Below are 12,225 nucleotides of genomic sequence, written 5' to 3' on the forward strand. Positions count from 1 at the left end.
CCGTGCTGGATTGCACAAAGTGTAACCCGTGCAATGGAACTACTTCTTTGCACAGCTGAAAATGGGGATTTCACAACTCTTTAGAGAATGGCTGAAAACCTCTTGAAAAGGACGATCACGAAACAAGCAATGAAAACTACAAATGGAGTAATTGTGCTCAAGATCAAGTTAATCAACAGTAACACAAATGGAGAAACCCCACAGCTTTCTAAAGAAGGAGAACACAAAGTAAGTGCAGCTAAGGTAAAAATCAAAACACAAAGAGGAGCAGCAATAGCACTAGAATCAACTCATTTCTCAAAATATTGTTTGTAGTAAAGTGTAATCAGGTTACACCGTGAGGTTTAAGACATATGACATTCGTTTTTGAATCACAAAAGCAACACATGCACACGCACACCTACACAGAAGACACACAGGAGTAATGGAGAAAGTCTTTTCAAGATGGTATCAGGCTTTCATTCAGTGGGTGTGGATATTTTGGGGGGCATAAGTAGTGAGGAAAAGAGAAAGAGAGGAGAAACGGAGGTGAGGAAAAGAAGCTACTGCATTCTGACCACAAAGAAGTTTCATCTTAAATTCAAAACTGTCTTGTGTATGAAAGACTAGCCTCAGAAAACAGGCACAGTTTAGATTTTTATTGATCTGAATTCTAATTTTATCATCCACCTGTAACTACGTGCTGCTGTAGATATGCAGCACTTAAAGTAAGAAAGGCTATACAGAAACCAGGAGTCACTTAGTGATTCTTACCTACTGACAACCTCGAAGGACTAGCTTCTCTGCTGCAGCCCTGACTTCGTGGGATTTTGCTTCGTTTTTGAGCAGTTGCAGGATTCACTAACACTCTCTGAACTCCCGTGTTCAGAGTGGAGAGTGTGGTGGTTGTCAAAACTCTTCCAGGAGACCCAGATCTACTGCCGGCTGAAGGCAAAAGCAAATAAAGATGAGTAACAGATAAACGACCACAGCTAAAAAGAAAAAAAATGCTTAAAGTTAGTTGGAAAGTGGTGGTAGATTGAAATGGTTTGGAAAAACTTACAAGGTACAAATGTGAAACAGAAAACCCTGGTCCAAGTTCTAACAGCACTACATACGTGGTAGATAAACCCATCAGTGCAAGGCATCGCTTGGCATGGCATTTAGCACTAGATATGCTCAAGAAATCATAAATACTAGCTCTAGTCTTCATCAGCAGTGCTGGTGTCCCCAACAGGAACACTAGTGTGTTCATTTTTTAAGCTACATGGTCTCACTAGTCACATTTTCTATTAAAGAAGGGAAAAAAACCCCAAACCTGCTAGAATGTCAAGGGGAGCAGCTTTGAACTAGTGATTTCATAATTACCCCAGCTCTTCCAATGCAACCAATGGTATAATAAAATAACATCATTTTCCTAACAGTCCAACTCATCCGCTTTGCTTTTAAAAGCATGAGGTCTTCAAGCATTATTCTCTCAGAAGTTACATAAAACGCCATTGAAGACAAATAAAATGCTCATGTTCTTTTCTGCGGGGGTTCCCCCACAAATCCAAACAAAATCAATTCGGTTTAAACAACCTAAAAAAATTTGAACGAGGCATATTTAACCACCTCGTATCGTTATTAATCAAAACTCTGCATTACAAAGTGCTGTAACTGTTCACCAGACTGTACCCGCTACCAGAAACTGGTCACTGATGCCTCGTTTGGATATTGCAGAGGAAATGTAAGTTCTAAGCCCTAACAAAGAATCCATCCCTCCCCAGTTACAGCTCATTTATACCACCAGTTGACATAAACACATTGTTTTCAGCTGCAGAATTCAAGAAGTCCGACCAAATAAAAAGCAGAATATGATTTTAAGCCAAGGCTAATTGCATACAAACCTTCCATGACTCTTAAAAACAACGAGGTAACTGTACAACCACAGCCACGCTATCAGATCTATTGACTTTACGTGCAACATCTCAGGTGAGTTTCATGGGTTACTTATGAAGCACAATTAAAAAAAAAAAAAACAAGTTGATTAAAGCTCGACTATATGGGAAAAGAAACAAAATCCCGAACAGAACAAAACATATGCTGGGTGGAAGGGAGAAAACTAAAACCATGTACCATGCATATACTTTCAGATTCATTGTTTGAATTCAAACTTGAAATGATTATTTTGCAAAAATCCCTTTTCCAAACTATGGACCTATTCAGCAGAAATGATAAATAAAATATTTCGCAGCCTGGACAAAACAAGCATAACTTCTACAGCAAAACCAAAAAAGAATAGGCAAACCCATAAAACTGCTGTGGTCTGCAAAAATTAAAAGTTTGGCATCTCCTTCATAGCAGGGCGTTTCAAGTTAGACCTGACACTACTAGGCTTTCTGCTAGCCTCCAGTATTTCATAGCTCTTTAGAGCAATGAGAATCTCGTCAAGGTTTTCACTGTGCTGGAGACTGTTAGAAGGTGTTCTTCCACGGGTCAGAAACTTGAAAAACTTACTCAGCAGAATATACTGAAGAAACGCAACTTCTCCCCCTCACACTTGACTTTTCTATTGTCTGACCTGCAAAGCGCAGCACTATAGCGTAAACAAACCAAAGGAAGCTTAATAGCCTGAAAATACCATGCTAACACTGGCATTCTGTTAGTACTGCCACCAGTGGTAGATCGAAGCGCAGTGAATGATGGAAGAAGGATCAACTACAACAGTATCCCAAAACCCTGCCATCGCCACTGCCTCCTAAATGAGGATGGCCCCAATTAGGCAAGTGCAGCCTGTGCAAACAAGTGAGCCGGCGTTTCTGCTGAATAGGGTCCTTCAATGAGACATGTCAGACGGGTGATCAAACAATGAGGTATACACGAATTCTGTCGACTCTTACCACCAATGGGGTTAGCAGACTGTGATCCTGAACAAGTGTAAAGGCAGGATTAGGGTAAGGGTTTAGAATCCATGAAGAGGGAGGGAGCAGAGCAGATTTAAAAATGGATGGCAAGTGGAAATAAGAAAGCTTTAGTCATTTCACACAGGAAAAAAGCCACAAGGGGGTTACGCTAAAGCAGTGCTTTTAAGTAGCTTCCACAGTCAAACTAAACTCAGATGCTCTACGTAACAAAGCAGATGAAGCAAAGCCGCACAAGCAAATTACAATTCTTCAGCTTTCTAATCAACAACCGGATAATACTGAAGAATTCCATTTCAATTGAACATGAAACTGCAGCCTTCGTGTTGCTTTAAAAGAATGTTACACTGCCAAAAGGTTCAAGATGTTCAAAAGCTGAACAAAAATTACACGCAAGGCCAAACCATTTTTGAGACAGACAGTAAAGAGCTGCGCTGCAGGTGCGGTGGATGACAAAAAAACCCCACAATGGCACAACTGAAAAGACTTGCATAGAATTCCAGGTCTTCCTCTTTAAAATTCATCTGGAGTACACAAGTAAGAATTTGTTTCTATTCAGGAATTTAGTTCTCTGAACGGAAGTTATAATGTAATTCTAGCACTCCTTGCTGAATCACCTGACAACCAAACAGGGTGGGAGAGGAAAAAAATGGAACCATTTTTTTCCATAGATGAGAATACAATAACGAACTGTGGATTGTACATGCATTTACGTTACAATTTAAAAATGGAAGAGGAAGAGGAAAGGGCTTCTAAAGCCCTAAAAAAGGTATCTTTTGTGAAAGCATTCAAATTTGCAAGTCTTTCATAAAATGATCGTTGAACAAAAGTGCTAACCCTGAATTCACAAAAGCATCTGTTTGAAAAAAATAACAGCTTAAATCTAATATGAAGCGATTTTCCTGATATAAAGTGGGGAACTAAAACAATCCCCTGTACTCAAAGTTCAAGCATCTCGCTCCCCTCAATGCTGCAAAAACTTTCAGTCACTTAAAGCAGCATCACCCAAAGCGCCGGCGTAGGGCGCCCAGACAATCTCCTGCGCCTATCTGTTTGTGTTTGCTCTGTTTATCTCCGTTCAAACATCTCAGGATTCTTGTTCTCCCCCACTGACGGGTTACCATGAGCTACCTGAAGCCATCAGTTCAGAACAGAAGTAGCAATAAAAGGCTGTAAGGATGCATTCAGGCACTTCATTGTCACATCATCCCATGTACACACATCTAGTTGTTTCAATAGTGGTTGAACTTTCAAGTGGTTAGCGCTTTAAATATCAATACTGCGCAAAAATTAGTTATCTTCGGAAAAATTGTCATTATTGGAAAAAAAACTGAAAAAGCGTCAGTTTGTTTCCCCATCTATGCAGTCAGTTTAACTACTATGACAATAATCACCCCAAAAGTGTTAAACGGCTTCCTGGACTTAACCCCTCCCCAAACGGTTTAGCAAACACCTTCAATTTCTACGAATTTCCCCAATTTATTCAAAGTATGAAGGTATTTTTAAAAAGTTCAGTTCAGAACTTCCTTAATACTACTGAAAAGAGCGTTGCAGGTACTGCTTAGAGCTTTTCATAAAGGGGACACGTGACTGGAGGGGACTGTTACCTGCCCTCCCTCTGAAGTGATTTATCCAAATCTTCCTTGCTGATGACACTGTGTAACCATGTCGACAGCAAAAACATAGAACAAGTTTGGCACGACCCTTGTCACAGCCAGTAACTAGACTTTATTCCCAAGCTCTGACCCCACAAAGACTTGAGGGATTAGAGCACTGTCCGAGCAAAAAGTGACTGAAGAGAACTTGCGTTACTGGATTTTATTATTTTATATTTATCTGTCCAGGTTTTTTGGAATTTTTTAATTAATGAGAGCGCTCAGCTAGGTTGGAAATTCTGCACGTGCTCCAGTTCCTAAACACATGTAGAAAATTGCTGTTCACTAGCTGACACACAGTTAAACGGCTTGTTTTAACCCTGGGAGTCAACATAAGTACCTGACTGTAAAGTTAAGTCAAGGAACATATTTAAGAAAAGGACGATATATCCAAGAGCTAGAGCAGTGCCGAGCTTAAAACTAAAACAGGTATTTCTGGCTGAAAAGTAAGACTTCTTGAGGAATGGAAAATGAGGTTTTGCAGGTACGCTGAGGGCACCACTCAGCCTACCCATTCTTCGGTATTACTTGTCCACATATCTGACACCAAAGTTTATGGGTGTTTTGTGTTGGGGAGGTCAGAAAGGGGGGGAAAAGAATGTTGAGAAGTTATAATTCAAGACAGAATTTAAGGGTAAATTTAATTTCCTGTGACATTACCTAATTTAATTGGCAAACTACAACCTAACCTAGTATTTTGTCCAGAGAAAAACAACATGAATTAGAAAAGCATGCAAATACCACTGACCCAAAACACTGAAAAAAATACCTTCATCTTTGTCTGGCGATGAAGAACCTAAGGCACAGAACAACAACTCAGTATGTAGCTTTTCTTAAAAAATTATCTTTGACTGTAGCCATTGGTCAATGAATATATGCTCAAGCATTTGGCCTCTTTATCAGGAATAACTTTCAAAGAGAAAATACATACGCTGAGACTGCGACACCACTTTGGTTCTACTCCGTCCTCGGGAATCGGTTTTAGAATTTCCAATCCCAACAGCAGGTGTTGAAAGCTTTGTTCGTATACGACCTAGAAAAGAAAAATGGCATTAGATCAGTCTCCACAGCACTGTAAAAACCAAAGCATCAGTACCATTTCCTAGCATTTTCTTAAGCTTCTGTAGGTAAAGAGAAGCGCAATGTAACTCAATTGGTGAAAATTCGCGTGGGATAATTAGTAGAAGTCTGAACACCTTGAAGGACTTCATAGTTGAGGAATCAAAATACTTCTCCTCTGATGCTACATTTCAGCCAATCATCATTTAGACCCCCTGAACCAGCTAGTTCTTGCTCCCTACGTGAACAGCTTTGGTCAGATTTACAGAAGGGTAGTTTCACTCTCAGAGGGAATGCATACACTAAAGCTGCTCTATCAGGGACTGTCACCTCATGATCACCTGTGAGTGTAATTCTACTTCTGCTGTCATAAAACTACAAAGATGATGTTGACTATTTTTGAACAGGGTTCTGAGGGTAGAACAACTGAGGAAGAGACAGATAAAACCGAGAATCTGCAACTCAGCTCCTCTCTAGATTGCCAAACCGTCTTGGTTTGGGGATAAACCTTTCTGCATTACTGGCCATGTTCCTCGAAACACCCAGAGCATACAGTGAAATTAAAAAAGAAAAGACAACCCCATTTGTAAGAGTAATAGATAACAAAGATAATTCAGAAAAGAAATGAGTTGTGTACTACCTTTCTTAAGACACCTCTCCAGCCACAGAAAAATGACACAAAACCCAAACCCATGTTAATATTACAGATAGCAAGAGCGAAACCCCAAACACTCGTAGAGGATGGATCTAGCTCAACCCACTTCTAAAACCAGCACAACTCAAATCCTTTCTAGACAGGTCGAGTCAATATTTGACCCAGAAGCGTTAGGTACACAGACTGCTATTTCGCTCTAGCCTCTTTAGGCTTTCCACAGCAGAATTTGGAGACCAACCAAGTTAATATTATTCATCCAAGTAGAGGGTATAGCCATAGATGAGAGTCTATAGGAAGAGAATCAGGATAAAGGAGGTTATTCACTAAACTACTAGAAAACAATCTGCTAGCAAGAATGGTTAGATTAACTAGTCCAAACTCTACTAGTTATCCCCGTGCAATGGCAATGTTTTCCCACCGAGCGCTGTGAGACTGCGAGGCCTGTAACCACGCTCAGAGTTTGGCCCAAAACCTGAGGAACACAGAGTGCCACTATTTCAACACCGCATTAAATTATCACTGGGAATCTGGTTTGGTTCTACCAAAGTAAAAAAAAGAGTTTGTATTTGTGAGGCAAATGAACTGCTGGCTGGAGTCTCAACATCCATTCAGTGATAACAGGTTTAAATGTTAAGAGTGCATTAAAATTGAGTTCTCAAGCCTCAAAGGGATGAGTAATAGTAGCACCTGCTTCCCAGAGCACGAACACATTTGATGAAATACCGTGACAAAACTCGCTTTAAAAAATAAATGCAAAATTATAAAGCTCCTGTATTTTCACACTAAAATGTTAAGCAATGACACTTCTGTTGCAGATGAGTACTAGAGAATTAAAGTAAAAGCAAAAGAATTTTGAAAATGCTACACGACAACCAAGCATTAGATGCATAAGCTACCTGGAGTTATGAACCTCCACAAAGCCCCAGAAAGACCACAGTCTGCTTTTAAAGCTTAATTCGTATCAATGAAAACATGAAGCTGAAAATATTAGCTGTTCTAACAAAGTATTTTCTTACCATCTTCAGAGGCTGTTCCTAAACAGAAAAAATAATAAAATACATGATATTCCAAACAATACTGTGTCTCTCCAATTCCTTTTTGAGATTCATCTTATAAATCTTGACAAATTTTATCAAGTCAAGAGCTCTAAAGCTCGTGTTGCAACTCCATTATTGAACTGAAGCAGTATTATCAAGAAACATCCACAGTTCACTGTTCTTGGTTTACAAGAACACATTACATAGCACTGCCTTCCAAAATAGTTACACAACCACAAAAAAAAATCAATAGAGAAGAAAAAAAATCTGTGAGATGTGTCAACAAAAATGACATGTACGAATTAAAACAGACATTAAAAATATTTTACTGCAAGCTCTTCTGAAAATGTAAAATGGACTATTAGAAATAATCTCAGAGACAAACACGAGGACAGCATTTCCCACCCTGGACAGTGCTCATTTGGCAGGAACTGCCAGCAAGGAGGATTTTTCTATGAGTTTCGTCCATCATTACTCTGAAGATCAAGTTCTGCTCAGAGAAGTGGAAGTAACATGAGCTTGCTGAAACCAGATCACACTTGAGAAAGTATGCCAAGCTTAGAGCTGGATGATGACAAAACAGAGTTGGACTAATCTTTTTCCTGATATCAGCACCCTGGAATTGATGGAAAGCTCTCTAAACAGCAGTGCTTCCTCTCTAAGTTCCTCTGAAACAAATCTGATTATGGAATTATACGGCTATTAGTAGTGATAATGTTAAATACCTCAAAAAAACCCCCAAAGATTATTTCCATTTTTGTTTCCACTCTTTGCCATTGCCTTTGTAAGAGAACTACAGTGATTTAAGTGCTTCTGGGCAGCCTGAACTTAACTTCCTCAGCAAACCTGGCTATGGCTTTCTCATTTTACCCAATCTCCAAAGCACTACTGTTAAAAACTCCCTCTAAAAAATTAATTCAGCATAAATTTCAATGTTCCTTCACAAAAAAATTTACAAAAACAGGTAGGTAGGAGTGCCTCCAAATGTTCCAGATCAAATTTGCCAGTCTGTATAAAAAACCCCAAACCCTGAGCTACCCACCCCAAAATCAAACGTTCATCCAGAGCTGGATCTTGGAAGGCAGGTTCTATGCGCCACCTAAGCCAGGCTATCAGCCAACTGCTCCTGAAAGGGGTGGGTCTGCTCCTCCTGCCTCTTCATCTGCTGTGCATGGCTGAAGGCCCCGCGTCAGCCCCACACGCTAAATAACAGCACTATCCACTGCGGGTTCATGCAGTCATTTTCTAGAGTTTGTTCAGCTACAGAGACTGATAACGGAGTATTACAAGGCACTAGTGAAAGAAGTAGTAAAAACACATGGCCAAGATTAGTGGGAAAAACAATTAGTTCCTGCTAATGAGAGTTAGATCAGAGCAGCTATCATACAGCTACAGCTGGAGAGCTAAGCTGTGGTCATTGTGTCTCACGCATCATCCCTACAGATACCTTCTAGAAATAAAAACCAAACTGTTACTTTGCTCAGTTGCGTAGCGCTTCCCCTACCATATTTCAACAGATGTGTGGGAGGTAATTAGTTGTGGCTGAACAAAAGAAAAAGCCTGTACACAGGGCCCCAAGAACCTTTATTGCTGGTGACAATGGGCAGAAGCTCAAGATTAAGTTTTTAGCATAGAGTTATAAATAAAACCTATTATATGCAGCATAAGGAAATCTGAGATGGAAACAAGTGAGATAAACACTTCTCTGCACAAACCTCCCTCATTTTATTAAATTTGGCTTCAAATCTGCAGAACTCACAAATGGCTCAAATTCTTCCAGAAAGTATCTCCCATAGTGCTGATCATCTGGGCTTTAAAATGATTCAGGATCCTGGGTTTTAGAGATCTACCTCCTTACTGTTTTCATTTCTATGACAAACACTGCCTGCTCTGCTTCCAGTAATAAGCTGGTAATCAACGTGTGTGACAAGAATTATTAATGAGCTAACATAATTGACTGAAGTGTTCCCCAGCAATAAATCAGGATTATTGGACATCAAGCTGGGACTTTTCCTTACACACACCTGAACCAGGCAACTGCTCTGAGAAGCACGATTCTCAACTGCTTGTTAGGATAAAAATACAGAGCAACTCCCTCCCTGTGTTTAATACAGTAAATTAAGGAAGAAGCAGCACTAAAACTTAGCTGGAATACTTGGATAAACTATTTTACCAGGTAGCTCCTTCTTATCAAACTATTCTGTTTTAATAACATCCCTAATAATGTGGCTGAGCACCTTCTGCTCTCTCATAGCTTTTCTGTCATGAAGACAAAAATTGACTTTATAGATAAAAGTAGGAAACATGATGGACCTAAAGCTAGTTTAAAAAGCATGTACTGATTACAGAATTGCTCTGTAATTAATACAGCACTTTTAAAACAAGCAAACAGCAGTAACATCCAATTTCCGATAAAGTTTGTTGCTGATATAGACCAAACAACAAAAACTTTGACAAAACCAGCAGTAACACATATATCAAGACATCAAGATTACACAGGGGTTAATGAAAACAGTATAGTATTTTGTTAATGAACAAATATATTAAACATCAATATTTTTACATAAAAGACAGTTTATGAAATATTTAACAGAATTAGAGGACAGACTAAACAATTTCTTACCATCCATCTTGTCAGAAGTATCCTCTTTGTTGAAAAAGCAGGCAAAGAAACATGGAAAACTTAGTGTGTTAGAATAAAGGTGTTCACAGCAGAGTCATAAAACATTAATTAAGGAAAATACATTAATATTAAATACAGCAGACATGTTTATCTAATCCATGCATGTATAAGCTCCCTTTAAGTAAAGCTGGCTTCTCTCAGTCTAAGGCACATCATCACCCAACAGGGTACCAGTACCCTGCAGGGCGCTGTTCAACCTCTCCCTATCACCCAGATCTGAGCCAACCCTCACAGTCAAATATTTATAAATGCTTTCATGCTTGGTGCCCACAGTTACTGAAGCACCAGTGCATATTTGTATCATTTCTGTTCCACAATATTTCTGCTTCTTAAGAAATTTGCTACTGAGCATGAAGCACCACTTGGGGTAAGGGACAGGAGGGAAACAGACATCACAATAAGGACAGAGGACAAATGGGAGAAAGCTCCACTCTGCTTTAAAGGCACTAAAGATTTCACAGTTCAGCTGGAAAACAGTGCACACATAGTCTGACAGCAACAATCCAAATTCACGTGTTTAGTGCGAGACATGTATTACAATAGCTCAAGTCTCCTCAAAAAGGACGTGAATACTTAAGTATGTCAAAGACAGGCAACATTTAAAATAACTAGAGAACGAAAGGTAAAACAAGAACAAACGGAACTCCAGAGGAGACAACGCTCCTTCCCTGGCAACTTCTGTGCCTTTCTCAACCCTTGCTGACAAAATTCCGGGCATGAATCACATCTTGGTTAAAAAGTTCTGAAAGCAAACCAACACTGATTTTCTGTGAAACTCTCGAGACCAAAGCAGTGCTTTCCTTCCAGCAGCATGAAGACAACAGGTTAACAGAGAGATTTCTCATTTCATTTCGCACTTTTTTTTTTCCTTCTACCACCATGGTCTGTGTCACTTCTACTTCTCGCAGCAGCTGAACTCCAGCTCTGTCTGAGGTTCAGGACGTGGGCTGCTGCACACCAACACAGACCAGGCAACTCTCTGATCTTGCAGAGTCATCACCCCACTTATTTCAGGCTTTTAGGCACTGAACTGAGAACTCCTCGGGCAATAACCATGAGCTCTCCTGCACCAAGCAGCCTAATGCACCCCAGCAGGTTCTCGGATTCCCCCGCGCTGCGGGCACTAGAGGGAGCACACACCCCGAATTCCTGCCCTTCAGCCAGCACTGCTCACAAGCCCCAGTGTATCCTACAGAAACTCCACTGTTTCTCTGCCTCTCTGGAGATCATCATCAGCACAAATGGTATTAGAACGTGCCTCCTCGGTGGTCGAGTTGGCACATCAGCTGAGGAGAAAAATCTAAGAGTTCTGTGAACACTGAACCTCACTGCCCCCACTGCTACCCCCAGAGCATGGATTAACCTAAGAACAACAAAACTACGCTCACATTGCTTTATCTTCCCCACTCAGTGGAGATTCTAGCATCTACCACCGCTAACAAATACTTTTCTGCACTCTTAGCATTTCTCCACGTACTCTCCACGTCTAACAGCAAGTATTTCCTATCAATGAAGACTGTCCCTAAGACAAAAACATGCACACAGAATAACAGAATCTTTTAGGTTGGAAAAGACTTCTAAGACCATTGAGTCCAACCATTAACCCAGCACTGCCAAATCACCACTAAATCACGTCCCTCAGCACCACACTGACACGCCTTCTAAATACACACAGTTCCATCAACATGCTTAGGAAGAAATCCATGAACTCAATGTTGTTTATTCTTGTGTAAATACTTCTGCACTACATGAAGAAGCCACCGCTCACTGTCAGGATGTCTCTTGAAATAGCTTTAAAATAAACAGCTGTAAAATAATTAGCTAAAGAGCTGAGAAAAATAGAAGAATCAAGAGTCCCAACACTATTTCCCTGCTACTTCTAGTAGCTACAATCAGCATCCGCTGTTAGGTGCAGGTACCACTCCTTCCAATACTTAATTCCCCCAGCACATGAAAACAGAACATTTAGGAAAGCTGCTAACTTCAGAACACCTGCTCTTTCGCAACACTCCACTACTACTACTACAAATTACAATTTTTCACATGTTGCAGTATTTCCCCCATAACCTTCTGATCAAAAAAGGATTTCGCAGTATGGCGAAGAGGTTGCCCCTACCTAGCGAAGCGTAAGATCCCGGCGGTAGCCCAGCTGTGGACAAGCGGCCAGCCCCGGCTGTCTGTCCAGCAGCGTGGCGGGCCTTGGCACCTGCGGCAGCATTCACGTCGATGTCGCTGCGAGACCTCTGCAGAGTTC

General features: G+C 40.4%; 1 protein-coding gene across 1 annotated transcript in view; it reads right to left on the reverse strand.

Moving 5' to 3' along the window:
• LOC104501517 (CLIP-associating protein 2-like) overlaps positions 1–12,225 on the reverse strand; it is a gene marked incomplete at its 3' end in the record, with an annotated part of 39,999 nt that overhangs the window by 403 nt on the left and 27,371 nt on the right. Inside the window, exons 12-16 of the mRNA XM_010145337.1 lie at positions 12,088–12,225; positions 9,912–9,935; positions 7,268–7,285; positions 5,469–5,570; positions 754–924 (exon numbers count right to left, since the gene is read on the reverse strand). The exon at positions 12,088–12,225 is cut by the window's right edge and continues 10 nt beyond it. Coding sequence (XP_010143639.1) covers positions 754–924; positions 5,469–5,570; positions 7,268–7,285; positions 9,912–9,935; positions 12,088–12,225 — 453 coding nt within the window. The remainder of the gene's footprint in view (positions 1–753; positions 925–5,468; positions 5,571–7,267; positions 7,286–9,911; positions 9,936–12,087) is intronic.

This window comes from Buceros rhinoceros, unplaced genomic scaffold (assembly GCF_000710305.1).
Source record: "Buceros rhinoceros silvestris isolate BGI_N320 unplaced genomic scaffold, ASM71030v1 scaffold9361, whole genome shotgun sequence".
NCBI lineage: Eukaryota > Metazoa > Chordata > Aves > Bucerotiformes > Bucerotidae > Buceros > Buceros rhinoceros.